General features: G+C 33.2%; 1 protein-coding gene across 6 annotated transcripts in view; it reads left to right on the top strand.

Moving 5' to 3' along the window:
• LOC149571917 (putative LRR receptor-like serine/threonine-protein kinase At1g07650) overlaps positions 1-25160 on the top strand; it is a 736132-nt gene that overhangs the window by 698390 nt on the left and 12582 nt on the right. The window contains exon 24 of one of the 6 annotated variants that reach the window (XM_089813324.1): positions 12576-13226. The exons of 4 other annotated variants lie outside the window; for them this stretch is intronic. In XM_089813324.1, coding sequence (XP_089669450.1) covers positions 12576-12599 — 24 coding nt within the window. In that variant the 3' untranslated portion in view covers positions 12600-13226. Of the gene's footprint in view, positions 1-12569; positions 13227-25160 lie in introns of those variants that run through there. One more of the 6 variants, XM_089813325.1, reaches the window with a different exon arrangement.

The raw sequence follows: 25160 nt of genomic DNA, 5'->3' as shown, positions 1-25160 counted from the left end.
TAAAAGAGATACAAAACAAGTGAAGCTTTTAGAAAAAAGGTCACTATATAACCTTGTCCTTATACACTAATTGATCAAGCATATGAGACATCCTTTGATCCAATATATTCCAATCGTAAATATGAATCAAAGCCCATTTGGTCAAACAATTTGCAATACCATTCCACTCCCTAGGAATATGAGTAACATGGTGATAAAATTCAAGGAGTTGCACTATTAGAGAATATATCTAATAACCAAAGTCAACTTCCAGCTAACATCCCCAAGCTCTCCCAGTTACCAAATCCACCACTACTTAAGAATCTAACTAACAAATAATCATGCTCTAACTAAGAGCGCAACATCACGCAACAATATAAAGAATGACAAGAGCCTTGAGTACATTACTATTATGAAAGTCCTTATAAATACAAAAAGTGAACTAAGCATCAGCATAACTATCTTAACCAGCTCCACTAATGGTAACATGCCTAGAGTTCCCCTAAGATAAGCCATCACTATTAGTTTATAAAATACCACAAGGACACAATGTCCAACAACCCTCTCAATTGATTTATCATAAAGGATATCTCCTTCTGCTACTCCTACCTTGATAAGAAAACACCTCCTTGAAGAGGAATATTAAGACATTGCAAGCAACAACTTTTCCATGAGTGGATGAGTATGTTTATTTTTTGATGGGGCTATAAAACACATTACAACCAGATTTTAAAAGGGATCTGAAACCCAGCATAGAATAAATATTGCATAAAGATATTCAACAAATATATTAGCAAAAAAAGAGCCAACCAAGGTCCAACATAGGGACAACAACTAAAATATTGAAAAATAAAGTATCAGCTGCAAAAAGGGTCAATAAGGGAAAATTAGGACCCTACAAGATCGACCCAATCATGTCAAAAAAGGAGGACCTACCCCCAAAATCAAAAAATAGCAAGAATATTTGAGCATAGCATGATTAGCCACTTAAAAGTACATATTCTTTAATTGGTTGAAGCCATAAGGAACTGCATCATGATCAACTTCATTAAAGTGCATACCAATAAACTAGTTGACACTATAGTGGAGAGATAAGGTCTCCATACAAGTCCTAGAACTTGGCATATGAAGCCCCAATAGAAGAAAAGATGATGATCTCATTTTTGGTGTAGGCCATAAAAGTCCTCTCAAAAAAATGTATCTTCATCAGATAATCATACAAAAGAATCTCATCTAGATAAAAGGGATTTTAGGGAAAACCCCAAACCTACCAAGAGAGATTGATATTGATGAGCCAAGAGACGTAAACTAATTCACCAGGGATCCCTTGCACCTCAATAACAAGGGATCCCACCTTGATAGGAAAAATAGAGAGGAAGAACATCCCCATTAAATATCTCTTCTGAAACCACCGTGCCCTCCAAGAATTAGCATAAGGAGATCGTATATCAAGCCCACAATCAGCTTCACCTACACAACATATCACCACCTCAATAGGAGTAGGGCACCAAATAGACAAGAATGGGAAACAACAATCAAACAAAAAATCCCCAAGTAGGTGCTTTCAAGGCCAAAAGAGTGACTTCACTTCTAAAGAATTATTTGGGAGGTGAATCAAGAGAGAGGATACAATCCACCATCAAAAAAAAGAATAACTAACTCTAATGGGAGAAAAACACCACAAAAGAAACATTTATTTGACCAAAAAAATAAGATCCAAGTAAATTTCTTGAAAATTGATAGGGAGGTCTTGAACAACTTCTTGAGTCCTCTCTCTTTAGGACTCTTATTTGGCTACTTTCTTATCATTTTAAGGTTTCCTCTACACCCCAACCTCTTGGGAGCACCTACTCTACACCCTCTCCTAGACCTTTCTACCATGTAGAAAACCACTTCTAACCCTATGAACTTAATCAACTAAGCTCACCTTCAAACACACCATAACCATGGTCATTTGCACACTGGATGGATGGACTTCAATTCCCTTCATTTCACCCATTCTTGACATGTATTGGTCCATACAATCATTAGATTTCTTACCAATCTCCTTGATTTCCTATAAAATAGGACTACTAGGCAACTAGGCCTAATTAGGTCTTTCAAACTAATTTTCCTTGAATATCTCAAAACTTGAAAAAAAAATCCCAAAGAAAAATCTTAGTTTCAGATACTCTTTTGGAAAACCTCTCACATTTTCAACCCTTGAGGTGTTTGTACAACACATTTTACAATTAGCCTTATTTGCTTAAGGTTTGAACTAGGATTGGTTTCTTGCTTCACAATTGATCCTAATTGATTCAACCAATCTTGTGATTACTTATACACAACCTTAAACATTTCAACTACACATTCCAACTCTTACCACTCATTTTCCAATTGATCCAATATTGTCTCTATAGCCATGACTATGTTTGTCCCTAGTCGGGTGCTTGCTATCTTGCCTAGGGAAAGTCATTAAAAATAGTTCATAGCTTGTTCCCTACACTACAAAATTGGTATTTACAATGTATATTGAATGCCCTTCCATTTCCCTAAAGATTGTGATGATTCCATAATGGAATTTTATGGAAGAGGCATTTTCCCACTAAATGTTTTGTCACAACCAATAAACTAGTAACAACAAAGAGATTTTTATTTTATTGAATAAAACTATTGAACAAAAGCTATAAACACATACAAAGAAAAAATACTTAATAATCTAACTAACCAAAACTATTAATTCTCAATATTGAAAATTTCTCCAAAACAATATCCAACCTTGTCCTCGAGTCCTGGATGGTTTTAAATAGGTCCATACTCCATGTTCAAACTCCTAGAACCAACCAATAACTACTTCTTGATAATTTGCAACTTTTGCCAAAATATTGTCAATAAAAACTTTTACAACTTTTTGTATTTTGACTCTTGCTCAAGTCATAAACCCTTCCCTTTAATATAGAATGATCACATATGGACCCTTACACATTATTAATAACAATCCTAAACATCTCAATCAAAATAAGGTCATTTTGACTAGTAGACCTCATATTACAACTTAGCAATTTCTTGGAAACTATTGATCCTAAGTTTGGAAAAAATTGCTTAAACAACCTAATGCTCACACTAATCATTATAACACACCCATGGAACCCTTTTGGAGTCCTTATCCATCAGTGACCTAGTGAGGACCACTTACAAGCCAAACTATCTTAGGTGCCAAGCCAAAACCCTAGGTGGTCCTGCACAATTCTCCTTTGCAACAAAGAAGTCAAGGTATACCTGAAGATAGTAGATCAAGACTAATACAAAAAAAAAAAAATCAATTCATTCTCTTCTATCTAGGTGGCCTCTAATTTAGGTTGGTTTTTCCACTTTACAAGATGCTCTATATATACTTCATGTGTGAACTTCTTCTTAATCCTTGATTCTAGGATTTTTTCAGCTTGTGGTTGTTTCTTTAGTGGTATTTTCACCTCATATATGTCCTTTCGAACCTCTATAATATGTTCCTTAGCTTCTAAATTGTGACCATTATATTTTACTAGGTCTTACACATTTAATACTGGTGAAATTTCTAGATTTGTGGGTAGGTCTACCTTATAGGAATTTAGTCCATACTTTGTCAATACTTTGCATTGTCCCACTCTTCTCATTTGTAACTTTCTAGGAATACCATTTCTTAGTCTAGTCTTATTGAGGTCAACCATACCTAAGTCTCCTACCTCAAATTATATTTTTTTCCTTCTTTTATCAACATTTTCCTTTAACTTGTGATTGGTTTCTATTAAAGTGTTCTTGATTTGATCATGCACCTCTTTCATAGACTATAAAAATTCTTTAGTGTGGTCACTCCTTCCTTCAATACTACCAATTCCTCTAAGTTCACATACTTCACATGGACTCCAACAAGTTGATCTATTCACACTATCATTATAGAAAAACTCTACTTGGGGGAATAATTGACCTCACATTTGGGCATATTCCTTTGTTAGGAATCTTGAAGATTTCCTAGTACCCTATTAGTGACCTCTATTTGGCCATCATCCTATAGATGGTAGGTAGAAATAAATACAAAATTGGTACCTAACCTTTTCCATAAAGTCTTCCAAAAATGACCCATAAACTCACATCCTTGTCAGAAATTATACTCAATGGTAGGCCATGTATCCTAACTATCTCCTTGAAGAAACTATGAGCAATATGGATAGCATCATGAGTAGTTTTACATGGTATAAAGTGACTCATTTTACTAAACCTTTCCACAACTAAAAAAACTCTATCAAATCTAGTGTTCATCCTTGGTAACCCCAGTATGAAATCCATGCTAAGATTGGGAAATGGTTGATATAACCCTGCATTTGAAGTTATACCTTTATCTTTTTGATATGTGGCACATTTCTCTACATGTCTCCTTACATCCCTTTACATCTTACGCTAGTAATATAATTTTTGCACTAGATCTAATGTCTTATTAAGACAAAAATGGCCACTAAGACTCCCATTGCATTTCTCTTGTATAAGGTTTTCCATCATTAAACCCCTAGGTACACATAGCTAGCCACTTCTAAACAAAAACCCTTTTTGCAATGTATAAATTTACAAACAAAATATGAAGGTGATTATTAAACTCAAAAAATTCCTTAAATGCCTTTGATAAGTCTTCATCTTCTTGGTAAATATCTTAGAATCCTTCAATTCTAATACTCTACAACTGGACTTCCTAAATAGTAAGTAACCTCCTACTAAGTGCATCTACCACCTTGTTGATTTGACCTTTCTTGTAATGGTATACACTTGAAGAAACTATATCCATTTTATATCTCTATCACTCAAATTTTCCTATGTATTGATGAAACTTAATGTACCTAGTTATGAGTAAAGCATACAAATTATGTTGGTAATAGGTAGTATCTCCACTTTCTAAGAGCTTGAACTAAGGCATAAAGTAATAGGTCATAAGAAGAGTACTTATTTTTAAATTCATTCATATTTTCACTAAAAAATGACACAAGTCTTCCTTATTTTCTTAACACTACTCCTACTCACATATTGATAACATCACACTCCATAGTAAATAGTTTGTTAAAACTTGGTAAGGCTAAGATAGGTTGAGTAGCCATATTTTGTTTTAGTAACTCAAATCCCTTGTTATCCTTATTATTCCACTTAAATTTTATTTTCATTCCACCTTTTATGGTGTCCAAAATAGGTGCACAAATTTCACTAAACCCCTTAATAAATTTTTCTATAAAATTGAGTTAATCCATGAAAGCTTCTTACCCCTATCTCTATCTTTGGAATGGGCAAACTGAAAATTTCCTCTACCTTTCTTGGATCCATTTTTAGGTCACCTTGAGAGATTACAACTCCTAGGTATACCGGTTCTTGCTTCAAATATTCACACTTTTCTAAGTTGATAGCCAACTTCTCTTCATGCAATCTTCTTAACACAATCTCCAAGTGTTTCATGTGTTGATTGATGGAAGTATAAATAGGATAAAAAGATACAAATAGGGGGGGTTAATTAGAATCTTAAGCACTTTTTAAGTTTTGCATCAATTCATTTAGGCATTCACTAGTTTTCTTATGCATGTAAAACTTGTAAGAATAAGATTGTTGTAACATGTAACTCTAAACTATCCCATGCACAAAAATAAACACATAACATAATTTTTTTACCCAAAAATGCTCCAAGGTGAAGGTTAAAATGGGGTGGGGATGACACTCACAAATCTTCACTAATGCAGTAATAAAGTTAACCTCTTAGGGTTACAATGTTTGATCATAATATATGACCTACCCTATGAGGGGTCTTCCTTATTAAAAGCATTTGATACTACTAAGTCTCACCATGTTAGAAGATTTAACACTTACAATAAAAAAAGGACTATATTAGGAGATTTACAAAGATCTATTAAGAGATTTACCTTGATTCAAGTTTATTAAAACTGATTCAGTACCTGACTCTAGGTATGCTCTGTAAGTTGATTTTGATTCTTCTCCTTGCTAATTTATCCTCTCTTCTAATTTGATAAAACTATTCTTTCCCTTCATTGCAATAATTCATTCACTTTCTCTACTAAGATATAATAGATCACTTATACTAACTTCTGATCTTATCTCCATTCATCACTTCATAATTCACATAATACTCCTTATCTCTCTCCTTTTTCCTATATATCTCCTCTTAGGTGAAAACCTTCTCTATTTAAAGAAACCCATAAATATTTTTCTAGATGCTTCAATATTTTGCCTCTTCATTTGAATCATTGACCAAAAAGACTAGGGATCTATGATCCGCATTATAAATGTGTAAAAATCTTTGTAACAAGCTCTAAAAATATTTAATTTTCTTTGCATGTTGGTTTGAAATTTTTTTATCCCAAAGTCTATATCATTTTTTACTTTTATGTAAACTCTGCATTGCTCGATACTTACTTTGTTTTGATACTCAACATTTCTTATGCTCAGTCTGTATTGTGTTTGACACTTACTATGTAACCTGTCACTTATGTGCTTGAATTGCTTAGTAGGTATTGAGCTTGGCTTGTATAGAAAATACTCAATGACCACACACTTGCTTGACTCCTATAAATCTCAGTACATACATGCTTGTGTACATGACTTGGCCTATAAAAAGTATCTCAGTCATAGTGATGATTGTCTGACTCTACCTAGTAAATGACTAAGTGTTTGACACTAATAGACAACAATAGTTAGAGATACCAACAATCTCCCCCTTTGACATTAGTGGGAAAAATACTTTGTCATGATTACATCATTACAAATACAATCTTATATGAGTACTCCCCCTAGGTCTTATGACTTCACTCGTGCTAAATGAATAATGAATAAATAATGTATAAATGGATATGTATCCACATATGCTAGATAGTCTGATATCACAGTATCATATCTTATTTTCCTTCTGGATACTGCAATTTATTTTGTCCATTCTATTGTCAATTCCTTCTTACCTATTCCATGACAACAATAATTCCCCCTTGTTTTTAAACACTTATATCATGACTACTAGGGTTGAATGGGTGGAAGAAAACCATATTTATTAATGAATATCTAATGAACTTGGGTGATCATGGAAAGTACATGATCCCATGTGGTTCTTATTGCCTCCAAAATGTAATTTTGCAATTGTAATTGTGAAGCTAAATCAATTAAGCTATCAACCACTGAAAGATTGTGATCTTCTTTGATAAGATCTTGGGATGATTACATCTCCCTTTATATGACCTCTAAATGAGGTATCAACATATCTTGAATAGAGATTAATTTAGACCTCATGTTTTTATCAGCTATCTAAAGCTTGGCCAATGTGCCTTGAGAATTCAGTAACTTATTGAAATGATAAATATTGAATTATGTTGATTGTAAAATAATAGAGCTAGATCTATGTATCTCAACTTGAATCTATTGTATTTGTGCTTGAATATCATTTATAAATCTTGGCACATCTGATAAAATGTTGTATTCTCTATATAAATTCTATCTTATTCTATACACACTCTATTAATTGAACTTTATGCTCAGCAGTTGTTATGGAAAATTTATGGACACAGCCTTATTTTCAAACTTCCTTGCTGACCAATCCATTAATTTCTCATAGGATTCTAGATATTACCAAAATTTACTTGTTCAACAATATTTTCAAGCTGGATAATAATTGGGGTTTCATCATCAAAATTTTGAATATCAAAAGCATTAACAAAAATGTTTTTAACATCATATAATACCTACTTTTGTTTGTGCTCTCTTCTTAGCTCTTCTGGTCATTTATTTTTTGTCAAAATTTCTTGTAACAAAATTTTCTTCTTTAACATAAGATTTTCCAAATCTAATTGGGGTATTTCAATTATTTCATCTAGACCAACTTTAATATCTGGTGATGTACCTATTATTTATTTACCTCTACTCGGTGAAGGAGTGTTGCTACTTGGCACTACTTTGAGTGTTGGTGAGGGGGTTTCACCACTCAGTCGAGTTGGTGCATCGTTTCCTAAGACAAAAATGGTTGCACTCAATTCATCTCTACTCACACCTTTATTTACCTGAATGTGAGGTGCTAAAAAAGTTTGACTATCTATATTTGTGTCCTTCATCTATGTTTCTCCCTCTTTAACTATGAGCCTTGATTGCTCGACCTCTAGAGCATCAGTGGTGTTGGTATATACTGGTGACAAGTTGCCTTGTGGACTTAGCACATCTAAGCTTTCTCCATTGTTGTGATCATCTTTGATGGTCAGTATCTTAGTTTCTTTCTCGATATCTGCTCCCTTGGTAGATAACCCAAAAATGCTCTTCCAAAAAAATTCATCTTATTGTTCTACAACTTCCATTTTATTTTGTAGAATAAAAAACATTCTATACTTTGGAATGAATCTATTCCTATACTTTTCCAAAAATGTTTTGAGATAATGGGTGTTGCACACATTGCATGATATTGTTATATTATTTTATTTTATTTTATTATGAAATTTTGAACCTAGATGGATGTGCAACATGTAAAGATTTCTATGGGATATACTTGATGAGTTGTATTGTAACATTGTGATAATACTTGATGTAATTATTTAATATTGGAGAAATTAATTAAATGCCAATATTAAATGTGGGGTCAATGAGTTAGGTAGCACATGATTTATGTAATACCACTTGGTGGTTTTGTGGGACTTGCTACTATATAAGTAGTCACAAGGGTAGTTGTAGAGATAAGATAGAAGGCAAAAAGGGAAAGAGTCAAGTGGGACAAGGCTTGAGAGGTTAGCCAAGAGAGTATTTGTGAAGGTTGGAAGCATGGCATGGGATATGTGGATTCATGCTTGTTCACATAGATTGCTTGGTTGTGGCTATGGCTTTAAAAGCTTCCATGGTTATATTTTAATGGTGTTTTTGTTGAATAATACATGGTGATAGATGTTTTCAGAGGCTAGGTTTTTTTCCCTTAATGAGGGTTTCCCAAGGTATATCTTATGTCACACTTTTATGGATATGTTGTCTATTCTCTTGCATGTGGATTTTAATTGCATATTTATTTCAAATCTGTTATATGGACTATGTGGAAATGGTTATATTTTTTATTACAAGTTTCCTTACAAGTGGTATCAGAGCTATGGTTTTTTGTTGTAACCCTAGATTAAATCCATGGAAATGCATGAGAGGATAAAAGAAAGGAAAAGATTTATGAGTTGTTTATTGCATACCTAAGGGTTTTGGATTTGTTGTTATGATGGGACATTGGCATATTTTGGGCATGTGAAATTATTGGTCAAAAGGATTTTTTGGATGTTTTATTTAAATGAGGGTTTTATGGGGGAGCTTGTAGAAATGACTTCCTGGGCAAAAACAGACCTCACCATTAGATTCGGGTCAATGTTTCTATATATTTTGATATATAATATGCCCTAGTTTGGCCATGTTCAAAGGAAATGAAAGAGTTTTTTAATTTCAGCTAGTAATGGCCATCAAATTTAATCTAGTTGGAATTTTTTTCACAAAAAAAAAAATTTGCAGTGAAAATGGTAAAAAGATCATCTTAGTAAAACGACCATAGCTTTCTCTCAGGATATCAGATTTCAAACTTCTTATAGGTGTTGAAAAGCTGATTTAGAGCACTATAACTTGGTGTAGGTTTGGTTCTATGATTTTCACATTTTATTAGGTTTTAAGAGCCTAAAAGTTAGATGTTGTTTGTTTTGAGCACAAATTAGGGCATAACTTGGGCATATAGAGTTGAATTTTGGACTTCAAGTAGTCAACGAAAAGCTCTTGGAGAGCACTACACATTGGTTAAAATTTGGTGCAAGTTTGGCATAGTTTATTTGGTAATATATTAATATGAACAAATGATGGTATATATTGACTATGGTAGCATTGTGAGTTTATCACATTGTATGTTTGGAGATTTAAGATTTGATGTCATTGTATACTCAATTCATATTTCAGATTGGTCTTATGATGATATGGTTATTAGTGTTTGGTTTAGATGTGTATGATGACTTGTTGGGTCTACAAGCTGTGCAGTGTTGTAAGTGGTCTATACTTACAGGTTGCATTTATAGCTTGGTTATGGGTTGTCTTTGCCCATTGATCTTTTAATATTGATGCATATTCAGATTGGTGACTTGGATTTAGGCTATCTATGCCCTAAGTCACATAATTTTCTATTTTTTTTCTTAATGTAGAAGGGATGAGATGTTGTTACCAAGTACAATCATGGTGGAGGATTGTGGTTGACTATTTTATGCTAACAGAATGGACACTTTGAGAGTTAGTTGTTTAGTTCATGGATGTGATCATGGTGCCATGGATTTTGGCATGACAAGATTGGGTATATAGGTGCATCCTTGATGTTCATTAGTTTGGATTACTGATTTGGTTATGGTGGCATATATCTTTTTGGTTGAGGATCATGGTTATTTGGTTTCTTTTGAGGAGCTCATGATGTGCACTTTGAGTTCTTTGATGATTTAATGCCTTGGTTTATTATCATAGTTAGAGGATGATTTTTTCATCATGATATCATGGATAGCTTGGATACATGATTTAGTGTAAGCTTGTGACAATGATGAAGTGATAGTGTAGGATTAGTTCATGGTTTGGTTTGTATCTTCTTAGTTTTGGAGATCTTGTTTTCACTTGGTATTGACACTTTGGTTGTGTGTATAGACCTAGAGGATCTTCATGTAGGTAATTGTTTTTATGATGCCATAGGTGACTTGGTACTATAGCTAAGTGGGAATTTTTTTTTGGCATTGATATATTTATTGAGTGTTTGCAAATGTTGGAGATTTGTCTTAGATCCTATTTTTGCATAAGCATCTTTAACATTTGCATGGTGCACTTGGTTATCTTCATGGTGTGTGAAGACAGTTAGATCTTGAGGACTCATGGGGTTCTTGGTTATCTTGATAGTGTGTGGAGATGGTTCTTTGTGGTATGTGGAGATGGTTTTCTTCATGGTGTGTGGAGATGGTTGCATCTTGAGGACTTATGGGGTTCTTGGTAAAGGTGTGGTTTATGCTTTCATTCGGCATGTTATACTTGGAGTTAGGATGGTTTTATTTTTATATCATTGTATACTCTCAATACACATTTAGAGTTTGGACATGTTATAGTATGTTCATATGGAGCATGTTATCTCTTTGATTGAGATGGTTTAGACATGTTGTCATATTTATGTTCTCAGGGTCATGGTTAGAACTTTGACATTGATCTTGGTTTAGTTTCTTGGTATTGAGTACATTGATCATAAGTTGGAAACTTCATAATATTGTTATGTTGTATTTGGAGTTGGCATGGATTGATTAGTTACAGGTGCTCATGGATACTTAGAGATAGTGGTGATGTTGATTTAGCTTGGATTAGAGAATTATTTTTTGGGATAATTATTTGGTTTCAAAAAGAATTCTGAGGGACATTCACCAAATATGGACTTGAGAGGGGATTTTTCTTAGATGAGTCTTGGTTGGAGACTTGGATATCTTGATAAGCATTATCATTCCCCACTCTTGGTCTACTCGGTGGTTTTCTACTTGAGAGGTATAGCCCATTATTTCTCTCAAGTGCATTATATTTATGCTTGTCTTTCATGGATATGGATCTTGAGCTACAGTACAAGAGTTAGTTCTAGAGGGTTCATTTGAGAGATGGCTTAGCGTTAGTTATCTCCATTTGCATATGTTGTTATGTTCCTTGACTTTGGGAGATGGTTTTATATTGGGCATATTCCTTGGATTAGGAATGGTTTATGAGTTTAATCTTCTTGTGAGAGACTTACATCCATGATTAGTTATATGGTATGGTTTGGGTGTTGTTAAGGCTTGTTAGTTGCAATTTTATGGAGGGGATCATACTTGCATAGTTTACATCTAAAGGTGTCTATTGAAGGACATGACATAGGTTATTATTAGCATGGTTTCTCTCTAGTCTTGGTTATCTTCTTTGATGTTCAATTTTACTTACATTGGATTTAAGATTGGTTAGAGATTGTGTTCACTGATTTGTGATCATGTATGTCATGTGAGAGATGAGATGGTTATTTTTTTTATCTCTTTCCTATGTTGATTGTGGAGAGCTTGGGAGATTGTTGGAGACTTGTTATGAGAATTATTCTTGAAGGTTATTGGTTTATGTATTGTTGATGTACTTGAGACTACATGGATTCATTTTTTTGAGATGTTGTGAGTGGATTGGTTATAGATTTGACATTATATTTTGTAGTGGGAGCTTCATGGTATATATGTGGCAGGTATTTCTCTTGAGGCTTTTGATTGCAAGTTACAAATTGGATATGTTGATGATATGAGATTCACTTGGTATACCTTTGGAGGTATGGATAGTTGGATGGGTTTGGCACTTGATGTGGGTGCTATTTCAGCTATGGATATTTTGACAACTATGAATACATGTGATTAGCTTTGGATTAGGTTTCTATGCTTGACATTTTAGTAGGTACATTATTTTATGATCTTCTAATGCGACATGTTGGGTGACTTTCTCTTTGGATGGCTTCTATATATGTTCGATGGTAGTGGCATAGTAGGAGGTGAGATCATTCATGTTTAATATGTTGTATACTTTGATTTTTTTGCAAGTACTAGGATGGAGTACTTCATGTACTTTGATCGATGATGGTGGATGTGCTAGGAGGGATTCTCCCCTTCTTCATTTATGTGGCTACAGATTGACCCTTTGCAATGTATACAACAAGTGGGAGATTGTTGAGATAATGGGTGTTGCACACATTGCATAATATTATTTTATTGTATTATTTTATTTTATTACATAATGTTGCACCTAGATGGACGTGCAACATGTAAAGATTCTAATAGGATATACTTGATGAGTTGTATTATAACATTGTGATAATATTTGATGTAATTATTTAATATTGGGGAAAAGAATTAAATGCCCAATATTTTATGTGGGGTCAATGAGTTAGGTATCACATGATTTTAGCACATGGTTTATGTAATACCACTTGGTGGTTTTGTGGGACTTACTACTATATAAGTAGCCACAAGGGTAGTTGTAGAGACAAGACAGAAGGCAAAAGGGGAAAGAGTCGAGTGGGACAAGGCTTGATAGGTTAGCCAAGGGAGAATTTGTGAAGGTTGGAAGCATGGCATGGGATTTGTGGGTTCATGCTTGTTCACATAGATTTCTTGGTTGTGGCTATGGATTTGAAGGATTCCATGGTTGTATTGCAATGGTTTTTTATTGAATAATACATGGTGATGGATTCTTTTGGAGGTTGGGTTTTTTTTTCCCCTAAATGAGGGTTTCCTAGGGTATATCTTGTGTCACACATTTGTGGGTATGTTGTATATTCTCTTGCATGTGCATTTTAATTGCATATTTATTTTGGATCTATTATATGGGTTATGTGGAAATGGTTATATTCTTTGTTGTAGTTTTCCTTACAAAATGTTACCTACTAATCTTTGGACATATCAGTCATGACTCTAACTAAAGTGTCAGTTCTTGTCTTTTTTTCTTTTTCTTCTACTTGCTACCATCTCCTTTCAAGTCTATCATATAGATCTATGGGTATTTTCTTCTCAATTTCACTTGGAGCCAACTTATGATTTGTAATCATTACTATCATAGCTTCCTCAATTTTGGTCCTACTAGTATTAAGTAGTGTATCATATTTTACAAATCTAAAGCTAGATAATCCTAAAGATCTTCTAAGATCTACACAAACCTCATCAATAGATTTTATTTTCCCTTTGGGTGATCCTTTGACCAATCTCCTTCTCTTTGGTTTAGGTGCACCAGGCTCAATAGTCTTTATTACTCTTTTTTCTTGTAATCTTCTCAACACTAGCAACTACCCTAGTCCTTGGATTTGTTGTTGGCAGAGGAGAGAGGGGTGTCACTACTGGCTTCTTTTTAGATCTTTTAGCCTTCTTTCTTAGTGGAGTAATAAAAACTAAAGATATACCTTGATTTCCTTCTTCATCTTCATCTTCCTCATCACCACTATTGTTTTCTTCATCCTCTCCAAGACCTTGTGTTCTTTGCAATGGTTCCTTTCCCTTACCTAGGGTGCCTATTTTTGCTTCTAGGTCTTCAATAATTATTTTAATTTTCTTCTTCTTAGAAGCTATCTTAATATTCATGGTTATGTTGGCCTTATCTTCCTCATATTTTCCAAAGAATTTACCCTTAGTGTCTATCTCTTCTTTGAATAATGCCACATTTTTTTGCATTTACTAAGTCATTATCAATTTCATAATAACAAAATTGTAACCAAGACTTCCTCAGCATTACTGCCTCTACAAATGTATTATTTATATCTATAAGAAAATATATATCATTGTAATATCTTGTTACCAATTCCTGAAGAATTCTCCCAATTGAGTAATGTATTTGCTTATTTGTCTTGCCTCTCATTTGTTTTTTTCCCAAACAATATCACCAATACTAGGAAAATTTTCTAGATATAAAAGAAAACACTTATAATGAGGGATCCAAACTTACTCATAAAGTTCTTTTCTTTTCTAATAGGTGATAGATATTCTGCTAATTGCATTCTTTGAAGCTAGGAAAGGTCATATTCATGATCTTTCATCACTATTTTCCATGCTTGATCTACTGCCATAGATGACACATTGTTCAATATTCTTTAGTGGTAAAATTTGTGAGTTATAAACCTCACAAAAAAATTGATTGGCAGATCAGAAATGTTTGTAATGGAAAAACCTCATCCATTCCACTTGCCACCTATGTTTGTTTCAATTTCTTCTTGAGTTAGACATCGCATGGTTTTTTTCTTAATTAGGGTTGGATATCCTATAACTTTGTGAATCATTTTCTTTATGATCTCTACTAGTCCATTCTATAACCAAAACTTCATGTTATGAATCCTACTTTAAATGATTTTGATCCATTCAATGTTAAAATTTCTTAGGAATTCTAGGGGATAGGTCGACCCTTTCCTTTCAACAAATTTGAATTCGTCCTTCAAGATTCCTTCGCTACATAGCTTCTCATATACTTATCTTATCTCATAGTCTCTTATTTCTCTAATCTTATACATACAATAGCTTCCTACATAATAGATCATAATAAATTTTGGAAGTATCAACGATAGCACACCCACTGAATCTTCTTTCATTGCAATTTCTAGAACAGCATGAAACTTTGGTGAAGGACAAGCATCACTCTTCACCAATTTAATTTTACTAACCTCTTGCATCATCCCAGTGGTAGATGAAGCTACCATTTTCTTTCTTCTCTTAATTATATGACACATTTCAGATCTTAAATCGTTTAATCTTCTCATCTTAGACTTGCTCTAAATCACTCTTTGAAATCTTTTCCTAGCCACTCAAATCAAGAAATTTCTTTGTGCTCTAGAAATATGTATGCAAGGTGTGAGATAATGTCTTCAAATTTTTATATATACCTCCTTTTGGTCAATTTTAGGGTCTCCATTAATGTTGTGTACTTAGGTAGTTGAAGCTAGTTGTCTTGGTTGACATTGGATTCTTTGAACTAGGTCTTTACTTTACAACTGGGTCTCTTCCATTTCACTCGGCCTCTATACCAAATTACATCTGAAGTGCTCAGTCCATGTTGCAATGCTTGGTCAACATAGATAATTTTTACTTATGTTTGGCATCCTTTCACAAATTTGTTCTTATGCATCTTTATATATGAAAATATGAACTTTAGTACATTTCATGTAAGGAATTGATATATGATATATCAATTTAAATGTATAGTTCCATACATACCTTTCTTGCACAGTTTGAGATAACATGATCACCTTCTCCATTGGATTGGGTGACCTCAACTCCATTTGATCCACTATTTTCATCTTCTTCTTTCTTTTTCCATTTTTGATTCATCTCCTTCTTTACTTCTTCAATGTCTTCTTTACCTTTACCTTTATCTTTGATGTTATTTTATGATGGTACTTGAGTCGTACAATTCTTCCTTATATGTCCATACTTGTGACATTTGAAACATGCATTGTTATGTGCATAATTCTGCCTCTTATTTGTTCAATAAGGTTTTGTCTATGATCTTCATTCACATGCTCTATGCCCATACTTTTGATAGTTATAAGAATATCCTTCAAATCTATGTGTGCTAGGTGCATTCCTCATTCTTGAGCTAAACTCATGTATTTGATGTTCTTGTCTCTTGTAGTGAAAAAAATAACAAATAAATTTAGGTTTAGTATTTTGCATACCATTTTTATTTGACAAATATTTGTAGTATGACCAAGTTTTCCATAGTGATAGCATGTTGGTTTTCCTTTTGACTTTGTATTCTTTAGTTATACATTCTTGGATGTTTTTCCTTGTTCAGTGCATGTGTATCTTGAGCCATCAATACCTCTAAATGACCTGATAAGTTCTTCAAAGTATTTCATTTCTTCATCTAGCTTATTGAATTTCTCCATAAATTCTTTCTCAATTTTTAGTTCATTCTTCATTATATCCTTCTATGATTTGAGATTTTGTATTTCACAACCTTTTGATTCAATTCCTAATTTGCAAGCATCAGTTGATTCATCATTTCTAGTTGAGTGTTTATGAGCTTCTTCACATCTATTATCCTTTCTTCAAGTCTAGTAGATATTACCCTTTTGTCTTCCTCATCCATAGCCTTGTCTTCTTCATCCTTTTTCTTTTGCTTGGTAGTTTCACATAATCATAATGATTGAATTTCATTTTCTCTTTTTAGTCCTCTTATTTCTTCATTCAAGAGTTTGTTCTTTTCAAGTAGATCTACAGATGCTTTGTCGTTTGGATTGATTGGTTCAAATATTCCTTTAGTCTCAACTTATTCATAGTAAAATTTCTTATCCTAGATAGCCAATTCCTTTCTTATTTTTAGGGATTTCTTCATATCTTGTCTTTCTTTCTCAAGTTCATGAAGTGTGTGTTGGATCTCAATCACCTAATTTTCAATAACCTTGTCCAATTTATAAGCCTCCATCTCCAAGCGATTAATATTTTCTCAAAGAACTAAATGCTTTAATACTATTTTTTTATTGATGGAATTATAAATAGGATAACAAGATACTAATAGGGGGTGAATCAGAATCTCCAACACTTTTTTGCTTTTCATCAATTCATTCACACATTCACTAGTTGTCTTATGCATATAAAAATTATAAGGCTAAGATTATTGTAACATGTAAATATAAACTATCACATGCAGCAAAATAAACACATAACACAATATTTGTTACCCATAAAACCTCCAAGGTGAAGGTAAAACTGGGGTGGGGATGACACCTACAAATCTTTGATACTATAGTAATAAAGTTAACCTATTAGGGTTACAATGTTTGATCATAATATATTTCTACCCTGTTAGGGGTCTACCCTATTAAAAGTATTTGAGACTACTAGGTGTCACCTTGTTAGAGGATTTAACACTTATAATAAACCAAGAACTATGTTATGATATTTAAAAAGATTTGTTAAGACCACTATGTTAATAGATTTACCTTGATTCAAGTTCATTATAACTTATTTAGTACCTAACTCTCGATATTCTCTGTAAGATGATTTTGAGTCTTCTCCTTGCTAATCAATCCTCTCTTTTGATCTAATAAAAATATGTTACCCCTTCATTGCACTTATTTGATCACTTTCTCTACTAGGAGATAATTGAACACTTCTACTGACTTCGGATTTGATCTTAATTCATCACTTCATAATTTGCATAATATTCCTTATCTCTCTCCTTTTTCCTATATATCTCCATTTAGGATAAAACCTTCTCTATTTAAATAATTTTGTAAAGAGTTTTCTAGATGCTTCCATATTTTCCCTCTTCATCTAAGTCATTGATCACAAAACATAGGGATCTATGATCCACATCATAAACATGTAAAACTCTCTATAACTATCTCTACAAATATTAGATTTTCCTTCCATGTCATCTTAAGAATGTTTTACCTCAAAGTCTATATCATTTTTGACTTTTATGTAAACTCTACATTTCTCAATTCTTACTATTTTTTGATATTCAACATTACTTATGCTTAGTCTGTATTGTGCACAACACTTATTATGTAACTCAACACTTATATGCTTGAACTTCTTGGTACATGTTGAGCTTGTCTTGTATAGAAAATAATCGGTGACCACACACTTTCTCAGCTCCTATAGAGCTTGATACATACATGCTTATGTACATGACTCAGCCTATATAGAGTAGCTCAGTCACAATGATGACCGTCTGATTCTACCTAGTAAATGACTAAGTTTTTGACACTAATAGAAAACAATAGTTAGAGATACCAACATCATGTTCTCTTCTTCTTTTTTGAATGAGATGAGGACATCATCTAAGTAAAAAACAAAAATCTCCCTATGTAGTCATTAAGCACTTCATTCATCAACCTCATAAAATTTATTGGGACATTATATGTACAAACGACATTAACAACCATTCATACAAAGCTTTTGTATTTTTAAGGGTCTCTTCCATTCATATCCCTCTTTCATCCTAATTTGGCAATACCCACTCTTTAAGTCAATCTTAGAAAAATACCTAGCCTCTCCAAGATGATGTATTAAATCTTCTATCCTAGGAATAGGACACCTATATCTTATGGTAATCCTATTAATTTCCCTAGAATCAATATAGTCTCCACTACCTCCCTTCTTAGGTTCCAAGACCACTAGAAAAATACATAGGCTAATGCTCCTTCTGATCAATCCTTGATTGATAATGTATTGAAATTGCCTTGCTACTTCTTTTTTTTGATCAGGTGTCATCTTGTAACTTTGCTTATTGGGCAGGGACGCTCTTGGTATGAAATTAATTTGGTGACTAATTTCTCTTTGAGGTGGCAGTGTTGCAAGTTCTCCATCACTAATTATATCACTAAATAGATCCTATTGTTGAATTTCTAGATGAAAAGGTGGTTTTTTTGGTTTCTCTTTCTCCTTGGATTTGAGTACAATGAAAAATCCTACTCCTTCCTTCTTAAGGTCATGCAAAAACTCTTTTCCACTATTCAATAATATATTGGAATCTATTGTTTTATCTTCCCCTTCATCCATAAGAGGTTGAATTTTATACGTCACTACATCCTTTTGGAAAGTCTACTATAATTTTTTATTTCACTGATGAATAACATCTTTGTCATATTTTCATGGACTTTGTAGTAGCAAATGGAAAAAATCCATATGTAGGACATCACATAAGATTTTTTTTATGATACCCTCCAATAGTAAATTCAAACCATACTTGTTCATTAACTAGGACATGTTGTCCCTTGTTCAACCAAGTAACCTTATATGGATGTGTGTGAGGGAACTTGGCCAACTTTATCTTTTGGGCTGCCTCCTCAAAAATATTGTTATCTATAGACCCTAAGTCTATTATCTCCTTACATACTTTTCCAATAATCTTACATTTCACTCTAAATAATTCCCTTCTCTACTTGGGTTCTTCCTTAAAAGGTTCTTTGAGAAGCACCCTCCTAAGCAGGAGGTCCTCTCTACTCTCTAAATCAAAATGTGATTTAGGAGATCTGGCACTACTTTCTTCTTTCATTGTAAAGTGGATGCTTTATCAAGACACCAATAGGCAAGATGACCTAACTTTCCACCATAGTAACATTTCATATTTGCAAAGTGTGACTCTCTACTAAAACCACCAAATATTCCTCTTTTACTACTGTTGAACCCTCTTCCTTTGTTAGAATTGCCTCTTCTACTAAACTCTTTTCTTTTTTCAATCAATTTTGACACACCTTGAGATTTGGCTGAATACATCCCTTTCCACTAAATCCTCCTCTATGGCTCCCTCTAGAGTATCTTCCTCTACCTCTACCCTTGGATTTTGAATATTTTTTCTTTCTACTCTTTTCTTCTACCTTAAGAGCTAGTTGATATCATTTATGGACTGTGGTAGGGCTCAAAAGACTAATCTCCTCTTGGATATTCCACCTAAGTCCATTCAAATATTTGGCTACCTTTATGCTCTCTTCCTCTTGTACCTTGGACCTTAGAAAAATATTTTTAAATTCTATTATATAATTTGATGCATCCATATCCCTCTATCTAAGATTATTTCTTTTCTTGTGGATTTAAATTTCATAATCCTCTACTAGGTAGTTTTCTTTGATCTTTGTAACCATAGCTTTCCATGTGGCTATAAGGTGCTTATCTTTCTTCTATCTCTATATTTCTATGAACTTCCACCATGTTAGGGTTGATCCTCTCATCCTAGAATTTTCCACTTTTACCTTTTGTGCCTTCCTTATGCCTTCACACTCAAAATGGCTCTCCATACTCTCAATCCATTCCATGATTAACTCTAGTTCTATTTTACCACTAAATAATGGAGCACTCTTAAGTATTTTTCCTACTAAAGATTTTAATGCCTTAAGAAAGGGTTAATATTGCATTGGTGGGTTTTGTATAGGAACTTCATCCTCTATGTCCATTGTCTTACCCCTTCCTTCATCATCCTTCAACTTCTCACTAATATTTTCTATCTTTTCACATACTTCTCCCAGGTCACTTCTTATAGATGCTAATTCTTCTTTAAGGATTATATTATATTCCTTTTTCTATATCACTTCCTTTTGTAACTCTACATTTTTTACCATGGCTGACCCACCCATTGATTTTGACATAGACTATATCTTGGTCCAAATCTTTTAGGGCTCTAATACGAAATCAATAAGGAGTTCTTGGACAACTTCTTGAGTCCTCTCTCTTTATGACTACTATTTGGTTACTTTCTTAGCTTTTTAGGGTTTCGTCTACACCCCAATCTCTTGGGAGAACCTACTCTACTTTATTGCCTCTCCTCAACCTCTCTACCAAGTTACAACCCACTTCTAACCCTATGAACTTAAGCAAATAATTTCACCTCCAAAATTTCCATAAACATGGTTATCTTCACATTAGATGGATGGACTTAAATTCCCTTCATTTCACCCATTCTTTACATGTATTGGTCTACACAATCATTGGATTTCTTACCAATCTCCTTGACTTCCTATAAAATAAGGGTACTAGGCAATTAGGACTAATTAGGTCTTTCAACCTAGTTTTCCTTGAATAGCTGAAAAAAATTTTAAAATTCTTGAATAAATATTCTATTTTCAAATACCCTTCTAGAAAACCTCTCATATTTTAAAGGTTTTGGAGCCCCAAGGTGTTCATACAATACTTTTCATAACTAGACCTATTTTCTTAAAGGTTTGAACTAGGACTAGTTTCTTACTTCAAAATTGATCCTAATTGATTCAACCAATCTTGTGATTAATTATATGCAACCTCAAACACTTCAACTACATGATCCAACTCTTACCACTCATTTGTCAATCCAAACAATCTTACTTTCTTCAACTATGACTTTGCTTGTCCCTAGTGGGGTGCTTGTTATCTCGCCTAGAGAAATCCATTAAAAATAACATAAATTGCTCCATGTACTCCAAAATTGGTATTTATAATGTACTTTGAATTCCCTTGCATTTCCCAAAATCCCATGATGATTCTGAAGTGAGATTTTATAGAAGAAGCATTTTTTCACTAAAGACTTTGTCATAACCTATAAACTAGTAACTGAGAAGATATTTTTATTTTACTGAATAAAACTATTGAAAATAAGCTATAAAAACACATAAAGAAATAATACTCAATAGTTTAACAAATCAAAAACAAAAAGATCCTCCATCAATCCATGAAGTACTGAATGCTCAAATTTCAATGCAACTGTATAGATTTGCAAAAAAACTATTAAAACTTAGTATTGAATTGTACTCCAACACAATATCCAACCTTGTGTTGAAGTTGATGAAATATCAACCCCACAGCTCCCAAGAATCACCTACATGCAAACACCTGTCATAGAAAGAGAGAAGAAAAAGCTATGGAGGCTTAAATTCCCATATCCAAAGATAAGACATTCTTGATGAGAAAAAAGAGACATTGCTATTATCAAAAGTGAATGAATGTACAAAGAGAGATCATCCTTATAAAAGTAGATCAAAGCCTTAAGTGAAACCTAGGTTGCATGATAATAATTAATAAAAGAATTAATTATTATATGCCCACGGTTTAGCTTAATTAAACTAGAGATAATAAGTGACTTAATAATTAAATAAATATGATTTAATTAATATTAAAATACTTTATTACTCTAACACTCCACCTTAAGATAAACTTAGAGAGTAGCTAAAAACCTAGAAACTACTACTAAAAGTAAATTTGGGTCTCAACAACAAGGCTTGATGAGGTACCCAAGCACAACCAAATCCCTAAAAAGAAGAGAAATAGAGAAAATCAAATGGGAAAAACCCTACTCCAAAAAGAGAAGGAAATAATGCTCTAGAAGATAGGAACAAAAGGATGGTCATGAAGAACACCATTGAAACATGAAGTTGCAAACATTGCCAAACTGTTGAACTGAGGAACCTCCACTATATAGAACATGACCAGGTAGAGAAGATGAAGTCTAAAGAGTAGATCAATTGAACATGGAAGGTATCTTCATGGCCACCAAAAGTAGGAATGAAAGAATATCTATATGGTAAATGATCCATCTCACCCAAATGCATTGGTATCAAGCCATTACAATCACCTAGTACATAGGATCAAATACTGAATACATAGCTCAGTCCATCAAACTAAGAAAGAAATAGAACCAAAATAACCCCCCTTTAATGCTGAGAGGTAAGACATGAACACTGAAATTGAATGCAATATCTCATGTAGAAAGAAGAACCAAGCACATCAAGAGTGAAAAGGAAGTACAAACACCTATACTGACATGTGTCATTGACACATCATGAGGTTAATGGCATGGAAGGAACACTCACTTGACAAAGGAAGATGGCAAATATGACCAACATGAAACCCCCTATGGTACTTTATAATGTAGTATGAGTACAACAAAACACAAAGATGTGCAAGATATTAAAATGCAATAGATTGACACTTTATCTCAGTGTGTTTGCAAAAATACTACAAAAGGATGTCAACAAATATAAAAAGAGACATAAGGTTGATAGAAGAGATAGTACAACCCATGAAAAATCATTTGAAGCAACAAAATTGATCTTCAAACCTGAAACAACCAAGATATCTACCAAAATGGAAAAAAGAAAAAAATTGAATGGGATGTGCATAGAGCATAAATTAGAAAATATAATGTCCTAAGATGTCTCTCAAAGGGAAAAATAGAACGTTTGACTTTGACTGCATAAACTAGCAACCAAATAGTGTTGAAAGTTCAAATAAATTGTAGCATCACAATGGGCTTGGAACCAACTTCTTGGTGATATCTCATTTGTGAAAATTGGAATCCAGATGAGCAAGTTATATTCAAAAAACCACACACAAGTCAAAAAAGCACTGGAAGGGTAAAAAATTCACTGCCTCAGGATCCATGTTAGAATGCCTTGGGAAGTGTGTCCACTAGTACAAAAAATTACCTTGAGATTTGTGCAAAACTACATTAATTTTTATGTTAAAAATCTTAATTTGCATGCCAAAAACCTTTATTTGTGTGCCAAAAATCTTGAAGTACGTGCCAAAAATCCTTAATTTTTGAAAAAAAATATCAATTTCCATGTTGAAAGCCCTAATTTTTTAGCAAAAAAATCTCAATTTTTGTATAAAAAATCACAATATCAACACCTCAGGAAATGTGCCTAATCTAGGAGCAATATTTCCTTGCCTCAAATTCTAATTGTGTCCAAATTGGATAAATTTTATATGAAAATAGGGGTTTTTAGGCACTCTGAGCTCAACAATGATCTCTATTTGGGCTCAAAGTGACCCAAAAATTAGTGATTGAAAGCAAAAATACTGATCTAAAAGCCAAGCCAAAACACTCATAAATAGAATAGGGGAATGAAGATCTAGAGCTCTCATATCATGTTGAAGTTGATAAAAGATCAACCCCACAGCTCCCAAGAATCACCTACATGCAAACACTTATCATATAAAGAGAGAAGTAAAAGCTATGGAGGCAGGAATTCCCATATCCTTAGAGTAGACATTCATGATGAGCAAAAAGAAAAATTACTATTATCAAAAGTCAATGTATGTACAAAGAGAGATTGTCCTTATAAAAGGAGATTTAGATCCTAACAGGTAAAACCTAGGTTGCATTATAATAATTAATAAAAGAATTAATTATTGTATGCCCAAAGTTTAGCTTAAGTAAACTAGAGATAATAAGTTACTTAATAATTAAATCAATATGATTTAATTAATAAGAAAATATTTGATTACTCTAACACCTTGTTCTTAGGTAATGGATTGTCTTAAATAGGTCCATACTCCTGGAACTAACTAATAACTACTTGGCGATTTAGAACTTTTGCCAAAATGTTGTCATGACAACATCATAAAGTTGCAATGTTGCCAATGACAACTTTTTCATTTTGAGTCTTGCTCAAGTCATAAACCCTTCCTTTTGATATAGAATGATCACATATATACCCTTATACCTTCTTAATAACAATTCTAAACATCTCAATCAAAATAAGGTCATTTTTCTTATTAGACCTCATATTGCAACTTTTCCATTTGTTGGCAACTATTGACCCTACTTCACAAAAATTTCTTGAACAACCTAAAGCTCACACTAATCATTTTAACATGCCCATGGGACCCTATTGGATTCCTTATTCATTAGTGACCTAGCTAAGGCCACTTGCAATCCAAAATATCTTGTCCAAGCCAAAATCCTAGGTGTTCCTGCACCAAAAAATGTATAGCATCCACTTGGTAACCTAAAGGAAAAGCAAAAAATAGAAGAACCCATATGTCAAATAGAACAATTATCATGGATGAGTATGTTTGTTTGTTGAAATCATTTAAAATATTTTCCCTTAATTTTGAATGGATCTATTTAATATGAAAAATTTGACATCTATTACCTATTTTGCCCCCGCCAAAATTTGAATTTAAACATTAGAGCCCATCCAACGGTCATCTCCCATATTTTCAAATGGCATGGAATTTTTTTAATTTATTTTTTAATGATTAAAACCTTAGGGTATTTCCTTATTTCCTATCTTGTTTTCACTAGCTTGCAACTTTCCCTGCCATTGGATCTTGTTACAATCTATGGATGTCGCCATCTCACTATGAAAAGTTGTGAGGTTGTTTTCCATAGTGAGATAGCGACCATCAGAATTTTCATTGTGGTACTAAAAAGTGAACTCCAGTGCTGAT

Source organism: Cupressus sempervirens, chromosome 2 (assembly GCF_028749045.1).
Source record: "Cupressus sempervirens isolate cs-2001-9-10 chromosome 2, ASM2874904v1, whole genome shotgun sequence".
NCBI lineage: Eukaryota > Viridiplantae > Streptophyta > Pinopsida > Cupressales > Cupressaceae > Cupressus > Cupressus sempervirens.
This window is presented reverse-complemented; position numbering and strand designations above follow the sequence as displayed.